General features: G+C 48.8%; 2 protein-coding genes across 2 annotated transcripts in view; both read left to right on the top strand.

Annotated features, from left to right (window-relative positions):
• Positions 1–12,695, top strand: part of SLC28A1 (solute carrier family 28 member 1) — a 68,198-nt gene extending 55,503 nt beyond the window's left edge. Inside the window, exon 18 of the mRNA XM_032469229.1 lies at positions 12,292–12,695. Coding sequence (XP_032325120.1) covers positions 12,292–12,358 — 67 coding nt within the window. The 3' untranslated portion in view covers positions 12,359–12,695. The remainder of the gene's footprint in view (positions 1–12,291) is intronic.
• A 7,872-nt stretch (positions 12,696–20,567) lies between these two features.
• Positions 20,568–20,983, top strand: part of PDE8A (phosphodiesterase 8A) — a 117,089-nt gene continuing 116,673 nt past the window's right edge. The window contains exon 1 of the mRNA XM_032469012.1: positions 20,568–20,694. The gene's annotated coding sequence lies outside the window, so the exon portion shown is untranslated. The remainder of the gene's footprint in view (positions 20,695–20,983) is intronic.

The following is a 20,983-nucleotide window of genomic DNA, read 5'->3' as shown; positions in this document are numbered from 1 at the left end:
AGAGAAAATTTTCTCTTTTCTTTCCAAGGAAAAAAGATAAGTCATTTAGGGATGGGATCAGAAACTCTTGTAGACTAAAGATGGCTTTTATCTCCTGAAACTTGGCTTCTCAGTAAGAGTCTTTTTTACTTTTAGAGGCATCAACTTGTTTATATTCTAACTGAACTATTTGTTTTCAAAGCCAAAGCCTCAATTAGAAGAGAAATAAACTGTATCAAAGTGTACAGCTTTCAAGGGATCATTTCTTCTGCAGTGCCCCAAGAGCAAATATCTCTAATCTCCTCTAATCGCCTTTGTTGGGGTCTGGGGCAAGCTGTTTTTGTGGTGTCAGCTGCTCTGAGCCAGAGTGTGGCCAAATGCTGGGGGCTGGGACCAGGGTCATCTTGTTAAGAACAGAAGCCAAAGGTGAGAAAGTCTGGTGGCTGGCATGGCCATTGAGTACTGAAAAATTCCATCATTTTCAGCTACTTAAGCTGGAATGAATTCCAGGAAGCTCAAGTCTGCAGCTTTTAACACACTGTGGGTTTTATCACTTGTGAGGTGTGTCACATTTATTGGTTTCCTTATAACAGTGAAAGTACAGGAGTTTATGAACAATTTTCCTTTTTAATAAAAAATATGCAAATCAGAGTGGTATTTTACTCAGAATTCTTTTGGTTGCAAATGACAGAAAAGAAGTAATTTATAAGAAAAGGAATGGATGGGCTCTGTCACCAGGAAGTTGCAAGGGGACCACTCTAGGTCATGGTCACAAGACCCAGGGACTTCATGGCTCCAGGACTCTCTCTATACCTCTCAGCCCCTGCTTTTCATTGTGTTTGTGTCTTTGTGTGTGCATGGTGGCGTCCTGCTGTTGAACTGGCTTTTTCCATAAGGCTGGGATCCTGGTCATCAGAAAATCGTGGATTCACATGGGAGCTCACTTCCCTGAGAGCTAGTTGGGAATAAAAGGGCAAATCTTCAAGAGTGTAATTGATTCTCCAGGGTCACGTGTGTTCCTCCAGACAACCATTAAGGCCTAGGAGGTGAGATGTGATGATTAGTCCAGTCTGGCTCTTTTGTCCACTCCCAGATCCATTGCTGTGACCTGGGAGGCAGAAGATGGTGGCTCCTGTTTGGACAGCCTGCTTGGAGGCAGGGGGCTGAGCAATTCCCCAAAAGAATGGGGGTGCTATCCCCTGAAGAAAGGCAGGCTATTCTTTCCATATATCTATAAAGATTTGCAATTATAGCCATCTTAGAGTCTGAGATAACAGAAATAACAGAAATTCAGCTTTTGAAATAACTTAGAAAAAAGAGACTAACATTTTATAAATACTTCCTGTGGGACAAGTTCTTTGCATAGGCTATCCTGTGTAATCCTAAAAAAAGAAAAAAAACCTACGAAGTAGGTATTACTATCCCCATCTTAACTGTGGTGTAGAGGAGTGAGGTGGCTTACTCCAGGACACACAGCTCAGTGGCTGAGCCAGGTTTGGACCCAGTTCTCCTTGACTTTAATCTCAGACTCTTAGCCATCAAAATATATTGGCTTCCTCATTAATCTACCCAATGAACAGATATATGTGTAAATACTTTAAATTATTCTTGTTCTGATGAACGGTATTGAACATCTGTGGTGGTTTTACAAGATGACTGCAAATTCTGTAACCCTCTTCCCATTGAGGCCAGTCTAGGCCTCCTCTCCTTTCATCTGGGCAGGCTCGTGCCCACTTCAAACAGTAATTTCTGAGGGAAACGATGTTATGGAACTTCTGAGGCTGGGTGTCTTAGTCAGCTTGAGCTTCTGTAACAAAAGACCATAGACTGGGTGGCTTAAACAACAGTCTTTTAATTCTCATAGTTCTGGAGGCTAAGAAGTCCAAAATCAAGATGCTGGCAGATTCAGTGTCTGGTGAGAACCCTTTTCCTGGTTTGCAGATGGCCACCTTCTGGCTGGGTCTCTCTTTGTCTTTTTGTAAAGGGCTCTAAACTCATCACAGGGACTCTACTCTCATGACCTCATCTAAACCTAATTACTTCCTGAAGGCCTCACCTCCAAAAACCATCACATTGGGGCTTAGGCCTTCAACGTATGAACTTTGAGGGGACACACACATTCAGTCCATGGCACTGGGCTATAAAAGGCCGGGCAGCTTTGGCCTTGTTCACTGGAATATTCACTCTGGAACCCTGATGCACCAGGTAGGAGATCTCGCTACTCTGAAACTACCATGCTTTGAGGAAGCCCTAGCCACACGGTGGGGTCAGAGGGAGGCATGAGTCAGCAGTCCCAGCTGAGACCAGTCCTTCAGGTCATCCAGCTGAAATGCTAGACATGAGGGAAGGCGCCTCCAGGCAGTTCCAGCCCTCAGCCATTTGGGTCTTCCTAGCTGAGGCCTCTACATCAGGGAACAGATACAATGCATCCCTAGGGTGCCCCCATCCAAACTCCTGATCCGCTGACTCCAAGAGCATAATAGGTAGTGGTTGTTTGATGTGACCAGGTTCGGGAGGGTTTATTACACAGCAGTGGACAACTGGAGCAGCTCCAGAGTAGGAATCAAAGATGTCTGGTCATGGAGCCTAAGATGAAGTATGACATAAGAGAAAGATGAAATTGAGGATTATCTTGCAACAGTAAAGTAGCTAAGTAGTGATTCTTCCCAGTAGGGAAGCTGTTGCAAAAATCCTGACAGCTCGGGGCTGCATTCTCCCTTCCTCCACCAGGTGGAGTGGATGCATCGGCTCTCTGTCCTCTGCAGTTCCCCAGGCACGGGGAGAGAACTGTCCTGCTCTGCCAGACTGTGGATGACCCCACCCCAGTCTGGATCCCTGGCTCGCAGGCTGTAGAGAGCCGAGCCCCAGGAGGGCCTGGGTGAGGCTGCTGCTGGGATCTGCCTCCTTCTTTTGAGGAAGTCAGAGCCTCTAAAGGAGAGTAGGACCTGAAAACAAAATTCTCCTGCAGGATCTGCCATCCCACTACAGGAGGATTCAGTCTCTCCATTAACAGGGCCCCCTCAGAATTGTTCATTGCCCCTTCCCATCGACCTTCATGAAGCTCCTGATCAAGGGCTGGGATCCACAGAGAATCCCCGATTTATTGCCTCCTTCCCTCACTTCCTTTCTTCCTTCCATTCAAACCGTAGTACTCCATATACATGATTGTGAAAGTCAAACAGTACCATAAGGTTTATAACAACAACAAGAACAGGAAAAAAATTCCAGTGATTCCCTACCCCACCTCCCCATCCCTGAATTCTTCCTTTCAGACTCCTTCAGTTGCTTCTTCTGGTATTTACCTACATATTTTTAAATAATGTACTCACACTGCTATTTTTTTGGAATTATTGATTTTAGATATTGTCTTTTTACTCCCCATTATGGAAGAGGAAGCGTTGACTCTTTTATACCAGCCATGCCCTACTTCTCCTTTCATCCTCCCAATACTGTAATATCACAGTTTTTGGTAAAAGCCGTATTCCATTAATGCTTGTTTACCTCATTATGGCTGTGTGTCTTGTCTGTTCATGAACTACATAGCATACCATAATTATATTTCCTTCCTTACACTTCTTTTTATCCTTCTGGAGATATAACTATAATTCTCCTAATCTAATATTGTAAGATGCCAAGAAAGTATGCACCCGTAAAATTGGTGCAGCCACTATGGAGAACGGTATGGAGATTCCTTAAAAAACTAAAAATAGAGTAAGCATATGACCCAGCAATCCCACTTCTGGGCATGTATCTGGAGAAAACGCTAATTTGAAAATATACATGCATCCCAATATTCACAGCAGCACTGTTTACAATAGCCAAGACATGGAAGTAACCTCAGTGTCCATCAACAGATGAATGGATAAAGAAGATGTGATGTATATATACAGTGGAATACCACTCAGACATAAAAAAGAATGAAATGATGTCATTTGCAGCAGCATGGATGGACCCAGAGACTATCATACTAAAGTGAAGTAAGTCAGATATCATATGATATCACAAATATGTGGAATCTAAAAAAAAGAGATACAAATGAATTTATTTACAAGCCAGAAATAGACTCACAGACGTAGAAAACAAACTGTTTACCAAAGGGGAAAGGGTGGGGTGAGAGATAAATTAGGAGCTTAAGATTAACATATACACACTGCTACATATAAAATAGATAACCAACGAAGACCTACTATATAGCACAATGGACTATATTCAGTATCTTATAATAACCTGTAATGGAAAAAATCTGAAATATATGTGTGTGTGTGTGTGTATATATATATAACTGAATCACTTTGCTGTATACCTGAAACTAATACAACATTGTAAATCAACTCTAATTTTTTTAAAAAATTTTTTAAAGAATGCAGGTTAAAGTTAAAAAAAAAAGCATGCTCCCAACTAAACTGTGACATGTCATCGTTTGCAGGATGCATCTCAATAACAGAAATGTTAGAATACGAAATACGTGTACCTTTTCAAGCTCATATAATACTATGTTTGCCTCCTTTTTATTGCTCAGTTTTCTTTGTTTCTATCATGAATTCTTCCCAAATTTTTAAAGAAAGTTATTTTTTTCTTTAAAGCCAAAGACCTTGAGACCTAGTTTCCGTAGGTCAAACACACCAGACGCTATATCTGATTAGCTTTTTTCCTGGAGATGTCCCTCGGGGAGCCCCCCACCCTCTGACTCCAGCGTGCTGCACAGCTGTCTCCTGGGACTCTCCTACACCTCCCTCCTGTGTGGATCGACTGTTTTTGGATTCCTTGTCTTTCTCTTTCTTGGTTTACTCCCTCATTTTGGTGGAGAATGCATACACAGGAGATAATATTTTCTGAAGCGTTGCATATCTGAAAATGTCTCTATCAGTATGCTCCGTTACTAGGTTGGCAGGGAATAGAACTTAAGTTTGGAAATCATTTTCTCTGACAGTTTTGAAGACTATCCACCTGCATTCTGGCTCCCAATGTTGAGGCTGAGAAATCTGATGCCGTCTATTCTGATTCTCGATCACTTGTATGTGAATGGGTTTTTCCTTTCTGCAAGCTTTTAGTATCTTTTTTTTTTTTTAATCCTTGGTGTTCTAACATCATAATGAATCTTTTTCCAGTCATCGTGCTGGGAATTAGGCGCGTCTTGCAATATGCAAATCCAAGTCTTTGAGTTCTGGGAAGCTTGATCTCATTCCTTGATACTTTCCTTTCCCTTCCTCTTTCTCTCTTTCTGAAACTATTGTTTTGAATGTTGGACCCTCCTGATTTATCTTCTACTTTTTTTAACCTTTCTTCTATTGTCTCTTTCTTTATGATTTTATTTACTTTCTGGAAATCGTCCTTAAGCTTATCTTCCAACTTCTCTCTCAACTTTTCTCCTGCTACCATAATTTTAATTTACAAGAGCTTTTTGAAAAATTCATACTTAACAGTGAGGCCCCAGATTGTTGTTTGGGTACTGGGAGCTGTGAGAGATAAAACTTATCAACTGTTGGGACTCACTGTGGCGTAATAGGGCCAGGAGCAGACATTTCACTGGAGGAACTCCCAAATGTCAGTACTACAGATCTCTTTTTTGGGGTCATTGTGTTTCTCTAGAGAAGAATGTTCCAGCATCCTGCCTGAGGGGTATGCATCAGGCAGAGAGAAATCTGGGAGTGGAGAGGCACAAAGGAGGAGAAGGTGGTGCCCAACATTCACTTTATAAATTCTCACTTCATCTCTCCTTTAAAGTACAGGGCCTCCTCCCCTCCACTATGCCTGGTTCCCTGATTCCACCTCTTCTCAGAACAAAACTCCAGTTTCCTCAGTGTGTGTGTGTGTTTGTGTGTGTGTCTGTATGTGTGTGTCTGTGTGTTGGGGGCGGGGGTGGAAAGTCACCCGCCTGTACCAGGTGGGTGAGTAGGCTGGGTTCTCTGTTCCAGCCTGGCCCCTGTCTTCATCGCCTTCTGCAGTAACAGGTGCCTCTGACTCCTTAGGGTTCTGCCTTCTCAGCTCTACCACCTCCTCCTTCTACTTCTCATCTTCTGAAATTTAACATGTCTCACCTCTATCGTTGCTACTCTTGTTCTTTGCCCTTGTTTTATATTTTGTTTCTCTCCTGTCTTTTTAGTGGGATTTTGAGAGAAAACAGCTGAACGCATGTGCTCCATCTATCACATTCAGCTGGCAGATTGGAGACTATGCCGCAGGGGTGGAAGGGAGAGGGTGGTAGTGTGTGGGCTCTGGAGCCAGACACATCCGTGGTTGAGTTCCAGCTCCACTTCTTCACATCCCTGTGTGACCTTGGCGAGATAATCAACCTCTGTGAGCCTCAGATTTCTCATCAGTCAAATGAGACTAATGCCACCTAACTCACAGAGGCATTGTGAACATTAACTCTGAGAAGGCAGGGATTTTCACCCAGGCCTATTTGAGTGCAAGGCAGTGCTCTGAGCCACCGAAACAGCCTGCCTCCCTAGAGAACAGCATGTGTCAGAGACGGGCTTCTTGTTCAGCCTGGGCCCAGGATGAAGAGGACACATGGAACAGGCAGCCCCCAAGCTGACTTATGCTGTGAGTGTGAGAGAAATCTTCAAAAAAAATTTTTTTTTAAATTTTTTTAATGGAGGTACTGGGGATTGAACCCAGGACCTCATGCATGCTAAACACGTGCCCTACCACTGAGCTACAACCACCCCACCCAACCCCCCTGGAGAAATCTTAAAGGCTGTAAACCACTAAGATTCCAAGTTTGCCTCTAACTTCTGCACAATGTCATGAAGAATGACTAATCCGACAGCACCCAAGGGGGTCCAAGTACTCCAGGACGATGTTGGGTAAGGGAAGCTCCAGCCACAGGAAGTCACCAGGTAAGGGCAGTGCGTGAGAGAGGCAGGAAGTGCTTGGCAACAGCTGAACCCGTGACAGTAAGAGACATGCCCTCCTTCTGGCAGGAGAGGAAGATGATTTATTGACATATTAACTTTGTGTTTCTCCCTCCCTTGGCTCTTTCAAGCAGGGAGCCAGTCCCTTGGTACTTCCTTGTCTTGGGTATTTCTGGTAGTCAGAGTGCAGAAGCTTCCAGAAGTCAGTGGCTGTGCTTTTTGTAATAACCTTTACTCTGTGGAGATTCTGTAACATGTCTTGGAAGAGGAAGAAAGAGTGAGCCTTTAAGAGCTGAAAGGAGGGAGAGAGATTTCTACCCGAGAAGGGAAAGGGGTGGAGTGTGACTAGGGCGGGAAGGGTGGGGAGAGGTCCCACACCCTGATTCCAGGCAGTGTGAGGTGATGACAGGGCCGCCCTGCCTAGGAATGGATGCCCACCCATGTGTGTCCCCAGGCAGGGGCCCCCAATCCTCCATCTTGAGGTCCTGCTGGAATGGGCTATCAGAATATTTCCTGACCAGAGGGAGGTGGGGCAGCAGGGCCCAAGTCTGGAGTTGGACAAGGAGATATGATACCTAATAGCAGACATGTGGCACAGGGTGGGACATCTGTCACCCCACAGCGCTGCAGTGGGCAGGGCTGGCTCATCTTCAACTCTGGCCTGACCAGGCAAGAGGCCTTCCTGGGGGTCCGGCTGCACGCTCATCTTCTTCTATCAGCCCCTGCACACCAGGCCAGTTCATGAAGGGACTGACCCAGGACAAGCACTGGACAGCAGCTGAGCGGTACAAGGGCAACTGGGTGGTTAAGAGGCAGATGGCCCAGTGGGTGCTTTCAGGCAAAGTGCCAACTCCTCATCATGGCGCATAAGGATAACTGTGGTCCCACCCCTGATGACCCCCCTCATTTCACCTCTAGCCACTTCCCAGCACAGCCCCTCCCTTCCCTGAGCTCCCGCCTCACTGAACTGCTCCAGTCCCTTGAAGGGGCTGCATTCTCTCCTGCCTTGTGGCTCTTCTACAGGCTGCTGTACATACTCAAACGCTTCCTTCTGCCACTTGGCTCATTCTACTCATCCCTCAGGACCCAAATCCTATTTATCCTTAGGACCAAATTTGGTCTTCTGCTCTAGGAAGCCCTCTGAACTCCCAAATCTAGATTGGAAATCTGTTCTAGGCCCCCCATAGCACTCTGATTTTCTGTCTTGGTCCTTGTCATGCCCGTTGTAATGGATTGTTTCTTTGTCCCATACGCTAATCTGTAAGCTCACAGTATCTTTAGTACCTGATGTGTGATGAGGAGGAAGGAAAGAGAAAGGGAAGGAAGAGGAAGAGAAGGAGAAGGCGGGGAGGGGAGGAAAGGGAAGGTTGGTGTCACCCACTTTGCCTTGCCCATGAGTCTTGAGATCTCCTTGCCTGTGAAGCTCTTCAGTAAGGAAGCCCAGTCCCCAGGCCTGGATGGCAGTTTGGTTGGGGTGGTTAGGGAGCCTGTGTCTCCTGTCTGGATTTAGGACAGGTTGGGGTGAGAACACCCAGGACAGCTGAAAGCCACATTGCTGAAGGGAAAGTTTAACTGCAACCAAGCAGAAAAATAAAGGTCACTGCCCAGAGGAAAGCCTGCATCTGGGTGAAGTGCAGCAGAAGCACGAAATGCTCAGCAGGTCGGAGCAGGCTGGGATGAGGGAGGGAAACCAGCAGAGACTTCTTGTTGATCCCAATATCTGTTTCCCCTTCTTTTCTTTTAAAATTTTGTTAATTTTTTTTGGCGGGGGGTAGGTAATTAGGTTTATTTGTTTATTTATCTTAATGGCAGTACCGGGGATTGAACCCAGGACCTCATGCATGCTAGACATGTACTCTACCACTGAGTTATATCGCCCCCCACAGCCCCCTCTTTTATTAAATATTCAACTGAACATATGGCCGTAGAATTAAATTTACATTTCCCGGCCTCCCTTGCAGCTAAATGGGGCCACGTGACTAAGTTTTGGCCAATGAAATAAAGTATGTGGTATGACTTCCAAAGTGTGTCCTTCAGGGAGGGTCCATGCCTTTCATATAGGGTGACTGACTTGTCCCAGTTTGCATGAGACTTTCCTGGTTTTAGCACGGAAAGTGCCGTGTCATGGTGATCCCTCTGTCCAGGGCAATCAGGGAGAGCTGGTCACCTCGTGTTCTTCATCTCTCCCTCCTTCCTTCTGACTAGTACGGGGGTGTGAGTGAAGCCAGCCTGGAGCCAGGAGGTGGAGCCACGTGCTGAGGATGGCATAAGGCTGGGCCGCCAGAACGGTGCCTGCATAGTGAGTTCAGGCCACTCAGGTTGTCCTGAATCTGGATCACCTGAGCCTGCGTCTATGGGCTTTATTTACCAGAGAGAAAAATCAGCATCCATGTAGTCTAAGCTTCTGTTATTCCGGGTTTTCTGACACATGCAGCTGCACAGAAACAGGACTAAAGCCTTGACAGATGCTAGTCTGTTATGCCGGGGGTTGGGCGTGTGGGGGCGGGGGCGGTCGTGAAAGTGCTCACTGTTTTAGGCAGCGCTGCCTCTGGGGCTGCCCCTGGGAGGGAGGGGCTGACATTAAGGTGAAGTTTCTACCCACATCTCGCCGAAGGCTTCTGTGCTTCCTGCTCTCATTTCTTTTAACAAAATGGTTCCCTTCCTAAAAAGCAATTTGAAAGCCACTGGTTCTCAAAAGAATGGTGACAGCCAGACCCACTGTCCCACTCTCACCACCCCCCCGCTACTTAGTTACTCTTGCCCACTCACGTAGGAGTTGCACAAAATTCATTCAGACCCAGACATGTCAATGAACCTAGAGACCAAAAAGAAAAAGGAAATGAAATCCTAGAAAAAGTTGCATAAGCCTAAACCCCCAGGAGAGACCTGACAGCAGACAGTGTTGCTGGTAGCAGCCCTGTATGGGACTTGCTGCTGCAGGGACCTCTCCAGGGGCCACTTTGGGGTGGAATCTTCTCCCTGGGGTGTTGCATCATGCCCCAGGTGGCCTTGTTTCTAACAAGGCATCGCTGTTCCTGGACATCCAGCCTCCAGGTTCACCTGCGCAACCCAGGAACTGTCTGGGTTTGTGGATAAGGCTGAGGGTGAGCTGTCAGCTTGGGGATGAGGGCACAAGGCAGGGTTATGCACAAAGACCTAGTGAACCTGGAAGGAAGGATTTCCCTTCTGGCTCCACCAGAAGGTTGGGTGGTTTGGAAGGTACTAGCAGAGCCCTGTACTGCCCTGTACTGGAGAGATACTAGGGGCCAAGACACCCAGGGCAAGTGGCCTAGCACAGGGTGTCCCAGAGGGGTAAAGATAAGCAGAGATGGGACAACTCTTCCAGCCCAACCCTTGAAGAGAGGGCTCTGCTGCATCCCATCTCAGCCACTTCCTGCTTGTGCCCTGTTTCCTCTTTTGTGGTGCAGGGAGTGATAAAACCTCCTGCATGGATGTTGTCAGGGTAGCATGCAAAAACTCAGTCCAAGGCCTGCTTAGTGTGGCTAAGTTTGTGGTTCTGGGCTGAGTTCTCTCATGAGGTTGAGGTCAAACTGTTGGTCATGACTGCAGTCCTTCGAAGGCCTGATGGGGGCTGGAGGATCCACTCCCAAGATGGCTCGTTCACAAGGCCGTTGGCAAGAGGCCTCAGTTCCTCTCTCCATGGGCCTCTCCTAGAGCTGCTTGAGTGTCTTCACCCCCTGGAGGCTGGCTTCCTCCAGAGCAAGTGATCCAAGGGACAGAATGAGGTGGGAGCTACATGCCTTTTACCATGTAGTCTCGAAGTCGCACACTGTCATTTCTGCAGTAGCCACACGGGCCAGCCCTCTTGAATGCCCTCCACAGGGGCATGAGCTTCAGGAGGTTGGGGGTCGTTGGACCATGTTGGTGGCTGGTACCACATGACGTCACTGAGCCACTGAGCCAATCCTGGAGCACCTGCTGCCTGACTTCTTGTTACATGACATAAGAAATCTTCTTGTCATTGTGCTGCTTATAGCCCAAAGCACCCTGATATCCCTTCTTCAAAATTCCTTTTTTGCTTAAGGCAGCCAGAGTTGGACTCTGTGACTTATAGCCACAACCCTTGGTTGATGCCTGGGGGTCAGCCTAGACTGCCAGCCTTGTGTAGGGAGAGGGGGAGGTGGGCTCCTGGGCTGCAGGCACCCTCTGTGACTCTCACTCCAAATCTCACAAATCTGACCAGCTCGTCCAGGGTCCAAGAACAGGCACTGTGACGGTAAAGAAAGCCCGGCTTTCACATACCTACATAGACATCTATAAGTAAAAATACAAAAGAAAAACACTCGCTGTAATGAAATGACTCAGTTCTGCCTGCTTCTCTGGACACCTCTGCAGCTGAGTCTCCATAAGAGGGGTAGAATCCTTCTCCTTCTTTCTCTCCTGTCTAAGATTCCCTGCTTAACTTTGGGATGGGGCTAATTCCAGTAGAGGCCCAGTTTCTGTCCCTTGAATGGCCAGTAACCAAGAGAATCTCAGAAATTGACATTGTGGGCCAGGAGAACACAAAATTTCCACATGTCGGGTCTCCTACCAAAGGTAGGCCAGGAAGCAGGATTCCCTGAGTGCTCTGTGGCCATCCACGTGGGCCCTGGCACATGCTCACATCTCAGAAGGAGGAGGAGCCTTTTTGAACTCACCCCCTCTGAAACTCAGGATTAGCCGCAGCTGGGCACCCATGGAAGCTGGCAGCACCATCACTGCCAGGCACGTTAATCATGTGCTGGGAAGAAGAGTCTTGTCCCAGCCTGGACTTCTGAACTCTGCTGGGTCCCAAGGGCACACATGCAGAGGGGCAGGCTGCAGGGTGGGAGATGACCTAGGGTCATCTTTATCCCAGCTCATACTCCCCTTCAGCTCAGAGAGGTTGTGAGTGACACAATGAAATGAACTACAAGAACTGTTTCACACTGATATCCATCATTGTGTGAAGAGGTCAGGCAAAGGGGTGCACTGGGAAAGAGTGCAGCAGACTGGGGGTCCCAGCTCTGCCACCCGTGTGCTGTGGCCTTGGGCAAGTCCCCTCTTGCCAAGCCTGTTTCTTTCTTTGAAAAGAGAAGTTAAATCACAAAATGCTATCTCTAAAGAGGACAAGGAAGTTCGTCTGGGGGCCTCATGTAAGGTAGAAGGCTTTGGGCTGCAGATAAAAGAAGACCCAACTGAAAAGAGCTTACACAACAAAAATGTTTTACACCCCATAACAAGTTCAGATGTTGGGCGGTTCCAGAGGTGGTTCATCCAGCAGTTCTGTAATTGCACTCGGGACAGCGATGACACAGGCTCTGTCCATCTTTCCACTCTGCCATCCTCACCTCAGGGGTTGGCAGCTCCCCCTCACGGTGGCCAGGTGGCTCAAACAGCTCCGGGCATCACTTTCTCACCGAGCCACTCCAGAGGCAGAAAGCAGTCAAATGTCTCTCTTGTGTCTCTTTTTCAGAGCGAGGAAAACTTTCCTAGAAACCCCCTGCACTCTGTCCCCCGGACCACCCCATACAGCCCACTGACCAGGGGTGTGTCACTTGCCCATGACTGATCCAATCCCTGATGCGGGGAAAGGAGTGACCGTGATTGGCTGAAACCAGTCAAGCATCACCCCACGGGCTGGGAAGAGCCCAGGAAGCACACGCAGAGAGGAGGGAAGAAGGTGTCGGGTAGGAAACAAACAGCTCTGCTCCTCCTCTTACAGACGAGGACCTGAGCGGAGAGGGACTTTCTCAAGTCAAGTCACACAGGAGTTGGTGGCAGTCAGAGGTGAGTGCAGTTCTGACTCCTGGACAAGCTATTTCATCACCACCTTTTGGTTCTGGCCTAGGTGATCTCGAGTCTGGAATAAAAATCTGATTCTCAGTGAAAACCTTTCCTTCTAGAGTCACTTTAAGCCCATGGCTGGCCCGGGCGGGACATAATTCTCCAGAGCTAACTCAAGCTCTTCAAGTTTGTCTGCCTCCAGCCTCAGAAGAACCTTAATGAGTAGTTGCTGTAGTGCAGTGGCTAAGAGATCTCAGGGCAGACAGAAGCCAGATCAGACCCCATCACTGCCTTATCTGCTATTTGTTGATCCCAGTGGACTATCCCGGCAGCAGCTGGAAGTGACACCTTCTGCCAATGAGAGCAGCAATTCGCAATAGTCACCCCATCATGATTATATCAATCAGCAGCCAGCTAGGAAAATACTAACCACGAGTTATTTCAGGCAAAGCAATTTTAATGAAGGGAATTGGTTAAAGGTGTTGGAAGGGCTAGAGAAACACAAGCATGACAAATGTGTTTCCCAGGGATCAGAGGGCTGCTACGTCCCAGGAGGCCACACACCTCACTGCTGGAGGAGCCACCCCCTATGCCCACCCCTTACCTCCAACCCAGCTGCAGCCACCACCACGATGCTGCCAGAGCCAGGCTGGCTTTTCCCTTCCTCTCGCCTTCTAACCTCTTCTGTGCCTCCGCTGGCTGAACCCAACTAGAAACCAGCTGGTCAGAGGAGTGGGATGAAAGGGAAGGGATGGAGGTCCCCATAGATCATACATGGGATAGAAACATGTAAGATGAAGATCATTCGCCTAGATCTAAGGGTCAGAGAGGCCTAGGTTTGTGTCCTTATTCCGTGACCTTGAGCAAGTCACCTCCCTTTTGTAAGCTTTAGTTTACTCATCTGTGAAATAGGAGTGATAATGCCATCTCAGAGTTGTTGTGAAGGCTCAAAAGAAAATGATCATAAAGAGCTTAGCACAGTAGTTTAGAAGGGGCTCAGTTCCTGAACATACCCTCTCACTTCAGGGCTTTTGTACTCTGTACTTCCTATTACCTCTGCCTGGAATGTTCTTTCCTATATATATTTTTTAATGCTATTATTTTCTGACTCATCTTCCTAGTCCAAATAGGACATTTTTAGTTGCAAGAGACCAAAAATTAGACCCAAAAGAGGCTTAATCAAAAGCAGAAGTTGTTAAAGCTGAGAAGTCCAAGTATAGTTCTGACTTCAGGTATGGCTTGATCAGAGGCTCAGCCAATAACATCAACATTCATTAACTCTGGATTGGCTCATGTGCCCACCTCTAAATCGATTTCTGGGGCCAGGGATACAGGACACACTAAACATTCCACTCAAATAATTTGAGCTGATCCTAGGGGTGGTTGTGGTTTCCCAGAGGAAAATTAGATATAGTTATAAGAAAGGATGAATGAGTGCCTGAAGTGAGCATGAAAAACAGCTCTCCACTCATGTTTGAGCTTGGAGGACTTCCTGGGGCTCACTCTCCCCTGTCCAAAGTTAAGTCATTTCCTACTGTGATGCACACTCAGCTCCTTATACGTCACAGCCCTCATCAGCTTATAATTACACTCTCATGAAGTTGAATGATGGCTGCCTCTCACCCTGGATTATGAGCTTGGAGAAGGCAGAGGCTATTTTGTCATCATGATATCCTCAGTGTCCCGCCCAGTGGGACACATGCTAGATACCCAGTAGAGTCTTTACATGACGGGGTGAACCTGGGACTCTGGTTATGATGAGGCCCTACCTGTTACCTTGACTTTTGCTAGCTGCACTGCCTCTTAAGCCAGAGTCTTCCCCTCCGAAATCTTCTCTCCCCTGCAAGCAGCCCTGGGGACACTTGCACAGGACACACTTCCCCAGAGAAGAGAATGACAATTTTCCCATGGGACCTGGGAGGCCTGAGACCCAGAACTCTGGGTGGGTGATTCAGATCAGCAGAAGCAACTTGATGAATCAGGAGAGGAGCCAGCGGAAAAAGGAGGGTTACTTTGGATTAAGAGCTTTAAGAGGAGTGATTCATGATCATTGCGGCTGACATTTAAAAAGCCCCAAATACTTTTGGTAAATAGTGTGCCGCTTTGCATTTTGCCTCCCATTTATCCTGGGAATGAAGCAGTTGCTCTGGGATATATCATATTTCACTTTCTGCTTCTCAAGCATCAGTGATGTTTGGCTCCTCAGTTTCTCGTGTGTAACTTATCACCAAAGCCTATTTTCATGGAAGCGCTTGCCTGGTAGAGTCAGACTGGGCTCTGGTGTCAGATGGGGCATGGTCTGCAGCCCGGTTCTGCCATCTGCTCTCTGTGTGACCTAGGACAAGTTACTTAACCTCCCTGAGCCTCCATTTTCTCTCCAATAAAGTAAGGATAATAACATCAGCCTCGCAGGGCTTTGGGGAGATTTAGATGGGGATGTCTTTGGTATTGCGATCTTCAGGTTTAGCCAAAGCTGTGGCGGGTTGGCGGAAGGGCTGGGAAGGTGCATGTGTATCATGTGAGGGAGGAGATGGGGAAGCCACAGGGCTCTGGGATCTCACTGCTCTACCCAGGGCTGGGTGCGAGTCTAGGTCCCCAAGAGAAAGTCTGTGGACAGAATTCAGAAGGGCTCTTTGCCCAGATATGAACTCTGCAAGACGCAGGGCAGTGTGGCTTCAGGGCCTAGGAGACAATGTGAGACACTGGGGACAGTGTGTGTGTGTGTGTGTGTTTGTAGGAAGTGTAGGGTGACCAACCAGCCTGGTTGGTCTGGGACAGAGGGTTTCCCAGGATACAGGACTTTCTCTGTTAAAACCAGGAGAGTCTTAGGCAAAGTGAGACATGGTGGGTGACCCTGGAAGTAGGCCTTTCCCCCAACTTGTGCTGGAGCCCAGCAGGGCATGAGCATCCTGACGCCAGGGCCCCAGCTTTCATGGCACCAGGAGTCAGCGCAAGGGGCCCAGCCATTAACATGGTCACGGGTGCCAGGGACAGAGAAAATGGGGGGTGAGCACACCACCTCACCTCAGACCCACCCTCAGGCACTCCCAGAAGTCACTGGGTGACGTGTTGCAGGAGGCTGGAGGCCTGCATTAGTAGAGGGGGAAAGAGCCACCAAAATGTGGGTTATGACTACCACGGTGGTCCAATGAGGCCTGGGGAAACTTGGGTTCCATGTAAAGGCCAGCCCAGAACCTGGCACTTAGTGTGATTTTTGTCATCGTATTTTCTAATTGGTCATTGACAGTCCAGAGTGCTACTTTTTAACTTTGAATCTGGTCACTTTAGAGAAATCTTTCATCTTAATAACTCTGGAGTTGATTTCTAAGTATCTGGGATACAAAGCTATATCACCTGCCCTTAATGATACATTTGTCTCCAGCTCCAACATCTGTGCTCTGATTTCTAAACCACGTCCCACAGCACTTCTCAGACCATCTAGACAACATTGGATGATAGCAGCGATGGTTGTTGCCCATTGTTTTATTTCTGTATCCACTAATTATGCTCTAGTCAAGTGCTTCTTGGTCTTGGGATACTCTTTGAAGTAGACCTGCTGAGTCCCAGTCCTGGGAAGTGTTCTAGTGCTTCACTATTAAACGTCTGGAAAGCCCTTAGCTGGAAAGAAATACACTTCATTGTATTAAAGAAGCATCCTTCTGTTTTTAAGAGCCTTTATGAAGGATGGACATTGGGTTTTCATTAGACCTGCATCAGCCCTGCTTCTGAAAAACCTCAGTGTCTTTGTAAAATGGGGGCAGGGGTAGGGGAGTGGGAGGGGAAACAGTAACCACTTCATGGGGCTATTATGAGGAATAAGTGAGCTTACACCCATGAAGGGCTTAGTGGAGGGCCTAATATAGTCAAGCTGGCAGGTGTCATCGCTGACACAGGTCCCATCTTGGGGCCGTCCTGACACACTGCTCTCCTCCTCCAGGCCAGGAGACCCTGTGTGGCTCCCCTGCTCCTGCCCTCAAGGAAGGACAGCCAACAGTGATCCAGGCCCCCAGAAGCCAAATGCTCTTTTCAGGTGGAATTTGGCTGAGAGCCACAGGCTGAACGTATGGGAGGCAGGGTGGGTTGGGATGAGCCCCAGGGTAAGCACAAGAGCTGGAGGACCTTGGAGGGCCTGGCTCTGTCCCATCCAGCTGTGTGACCTCAGAGTGTCGCTTGACTCCCTGTGGCTGCTTCCTGAGGAGATCTGAGGCCGGTCCCACTCACCAGGGCGGTAGAGTGAGGCCCGGGACTGAGCCAGGGGAGGGGCGCTGGGTCCGGGGCAGATGGAGGAAGGACTGTGGTTACTAAATAACAACATGACAGGCAGGACAGCAGACCCTGTGAATTTCTCCCAAATTCCTCCCCCCAACCCCTGACCCTGCTCTCCTCTGCACACACCTGAGTGCGCTTTTCAAAGGAGGTAGGCAGAGCCAGCTCCAGAATTTGTGGGGCCCGGTGCAAAATGAAAATATGCCTTGCTCAGCACTTATTAAGAATTTCAAGATGGTCACAGCCAAGCATTAAACCAAGAGTGGGGCCTTTCTAAGCAGGGGCCCTTCTGTGACGGGGCCCTGGGAGTAGGGATACTCCAAATCAGGGACTTGGGACAAGGAACTCCCCCGAGGTAGAAACCAACAGTGTAGTCGTGGGGCTATGAGGTGGAGCCTGGGGCTCCCGAAGGCCATGGTTTCAGCATCACAGCAAACCTTGTCTGGAGAGTCAAAGTGTCAGGATGGCAAGACAGTCCGAGTGAGCCCTCGTCCATCTGGGTCCCTGATGCTGAGCCCTGCTTCCCTCTCCTGTATTCTGGGGAAATGAAGCAATAAGTACCCACCCTGGCTAAACTAGTAGAGTGGGGCTTCTGACATTTAAAACCAAATATAGCACTGGTAAGAATTGGGGCCTTTCTCCAGTAGAGCAATGCAGGCGCACACCTGAATTCTGGAGTTAGAGCACAGTACCCTGGGGGCCTTCCCTCCACTGTTCTCCCCTATAGGAAGTGCAGCTCCCTCCTTACAGTTCTGGCCTAGGGGCGGGCCACTCAGTCCCTCCCTTATCTGAGAAAGCCTGGAACATTCAAACACTTGACTAAAGGCTTGGGAGTACCAAGAGAAATCAAGATAAGAAGGTGTGGAGAGGGTGATCAACAGGGGCCTTGCATCTGGGGGTGGCTGGATCCTCCTTATCCAGGAGCAGAGAGGGTGTCCAAAGAGTTCCCCTTCTCAGTCCCTCAGCCTCAGCTGGGCTCTGTTTTCATTTCCTCTCATCCCTTCTGGAGCTGGGCTGAGCAAGTGGGTACATACCTTTCCACCAAGCAACTCAACTTTTTAGAGTCCATCTTACAGAAAAAGATACATTCAAGGATGTTCGCTGCAGTCCTGTTTGTGATATTCTAATAGCTGTGAGTGAATGAGTATGTGTGTGTGTGTGTGTGTGTGTGTGTGTGTGTGTGTGTAATATATTTAACATAGAAACAGGTCTGGAAGCATATAGTCCAAACTGTTAACAATAGTTACCTCTACGGAAGGAAGGGAGTGGGGAAGGAAGAGAGACTTTCCTTTGCCTCTGCACACTTTATACACTTCTGCTTAGTTTGATTTTTAAAAAATTATTTTCTCCAGCACATATTCATGTGTAAATTATAGAATGTTTAATTGAAAAACAATTTTTAAAAAATCATGTTGTGCAAAATTTTGAAAGTTAGAGAAATGAACCTGGTAAAGTGTGATGCTGCAGATTTGTCAGAGTATTGATCCTCATAGTGATTTCATTTCCTCCAGCAGTTTTCAGCAGTCTCTGGGCAGGCATGGAGAAGAGTGGTGTTGAAAGCACCCAGGAGAATGTACTGAGCTCAGATGCAGGCACCCAGTAATTATTCTAGGCATTTGACATCACTTAGCCTGTTTAATCCCTGTGAGGTAGATATCTTTAATCCTAGATTTCAGTGGAGGAAAGCAGCTTGGAGAGGGGACATATGGCAGGGCTGGGATTCAGACCTCAGGGTGCAAGAACTCTCCCACTTGTGGCTGCTTCTAGCGTAGTTCAATGGGGAAGGCAGGGAGAGGAGTAGAAAGCCGAGCCAACAGCAGTCTTTGAATGCTGGCCCCCAGGTGGAGGAGGAAGTAAAGGCAGAGGGAGCATCTATTGTATCAAGGATCAGCTTAGGTGTAAGAGGTGTGGAAACAGAGTCGGTTTGGGTTTTAGATGAATAAAGCTGTGTGGGGCCCAGCATCTTCTTGTCTCTAATGAACTGGAAAGGGGGTTTATGAGGACTGAGGAGTCTCCTGGAAATGGCCCGTGTTAGTGCGGGACTGCGCCCAAGCTGGCGTCTGTTCCTTGGCTGACTCCTTTCCAGCCCCACTGACTTCATGCCGGAGTCCTAGGAGTAAGAACTGAAGTCGACATTTAACTACAACCCTGAGCCCAGTGGGGGTCAGGCAGCTCTGCTTGGGGGTCCCTGCACCCAGGGGAATGGATTGGGGGTGGTAGGGGAGTGAGTTCTACTGCATGTCACAGAACTTCAAGATGCCCATATGGCTCAGGGGGTGCCCCTCCTGTAACAGGAGTGGGATTGTTCATGAGCTCCCAACACACCTCCACATGATTGGGTTCTTCTTGGGACTCAGGAGTCCTGGGTGAGCCAGTGGGTAGCACGCCAGTGAGGTTTGGGTTACTTCTGTCATTGTGATCCCTTTTGTGCCCCTGTCACTGAGGTCTGGGGAAACAGGGTAGAGAAGTGTTCAGGGACCTCAAGTTGCAGGTTATGATCAGGAAAGGAGGGTGGGGTGGAACTAATGTTAGGTAGTTGAAGCTGAGATGGGGGAGGGGCTGCAACTTCCTGGGGTGTCCCAAGCTGAGCTCCAGAGTATAGACAAAAGCAAGTTGAGGGAGTTGCTCTTTGTGACCCCAGAAGCAGGCAGAGGACTCCTACCTTTCCTATCTGCTTTTGCTGTGTTCTTAGACTTAGGTCTCTAAGTCTAGGGTCCCCAAATTGCAGAGCTGGAAATCAGTCAACGCTGCAATCCAGCAGTTCTCTGGGAACAGAGAAGTAAGGCACCAGCTCAGGATGACACTAGGCAGTGCCATGAGGCCAGCGAGGCGCGGGGAAGGGGGTGGAGGGCGGCGGAGGGGGGGGGGGATCAGGATCCTCACTCCTAATTAGAGCAGGGCTCAAGGATTTCCAAGGAGAAGCCAGGACACCGAGGTCCTGACTGCGAAGGTGGGGTGCCAAGAGGGCAGCCTGGAGCCCCAGAAGAAGGCAAGGTCACTGCTAGGGAATCATCAAGGCCGACTTCTCAGTGAGCGGAGAGGGGAGGACAGAGCGCGTGAGATAGACTTTCAAGCACTCCGATGGTTCAGAGTATTTTCTTCATGAATTACTCTTCATTTAGAAGGGTCCAGATTCTGCCTGGAAAAATTACCTTCTAAAACCTGCAGAACAAATGCAGAAAACACTAAAATTTAGATAGAATAACGGGTGATAGTTAAAATCTTTCAAGACATCGTCATTGAACTGTTGGTACTTTTATAAGGCAGCGGGGCATAAATATGATTATTGTTAAATGTGCTTAAACTTGATCATGTAAATCACGTGCCAGTGGTTTGGGCCAGGTCGGCTAGTAAAGAGGGCCAATAGCACAAAGCTGCTCTAGGGTTACCTGGGCTTTCTGCTCCGCCGCCCTTGGGAAACTGCCCGGTGCGCACCCGGGGTACACATCGCGGCTCAAGGGGCGCTTGGGCTGTGGATCTTAGGTTCCTCGGTGCCTTGAAGCCCGAGTCGCCGCAGGGAACCCGGAGCCTGAGCCTGTGCGGCAGTTCCAGCGCCACAGTAGGGACTCCAGCCCGGAGCATGCCTCCGGGTCTTTATAGTAGCCGGGCCCGAGTGGGGAGCGGCGGCATCTAAGGGTCGCTCCAGGGCCGCGCTAGGAAAGGTGTGGACGGCGGGAGAGGAAAGGGACCCGCCGCACCGGTGTCTCGGCGGACAGGGAGCCGCAGGGAGGGCAGGAGTGCGGGCGGGTCCGAGGTGGGCCGCTCCAGGGTACGTGATGGACACCCAGGGGCGCCACCCTCCAGCTGACGAGGGGAGGAGATCCAGGTACAGAGAGGCTAAGTGATTCGTCCAAGGTCACACAGCGGGCTGGCGGCGGTGTGTGTGTGTGTGCGGGGTGCAGTTCTGACAGCACGTCTGGGGGTAATCACAGGCCTCGCCCTGCACGGCAGACGCCTGGTTCAGCCCCCGCAAGCAAGCAGCCTTTGGGGTCTTGGGAGCCCCGTCCTTTGGTCAAGATGAGAGTAGGACGGCGCCCCCAACCTGTTACGAAATGTAGCTTTTCAGTATCCCAGCATCGCAGCCTCCCAGTCGCCAGTGCAGGCGGGCGTGGTGC

This window comes from Camelus ferus, chromosome 27, assembly GCF_009834535.1.
Source record: "Camelus ferus isolate YT-003-E chromosome 27, BCGSAC_Cfer_1.0, whole genome shotgun sequence".
Classification (NCBI taxonomy): domain Eukaryota; kingdom Metazoa; phylum Chordata; class Mammalia; order Artiodactyla; family Camelidae; genus Camelus; species Camelus ferus.
Note: the sequence above shows the minus strand (reverse complement) of the source record. Positions and strands in the feature narration are given on the sequence as shown.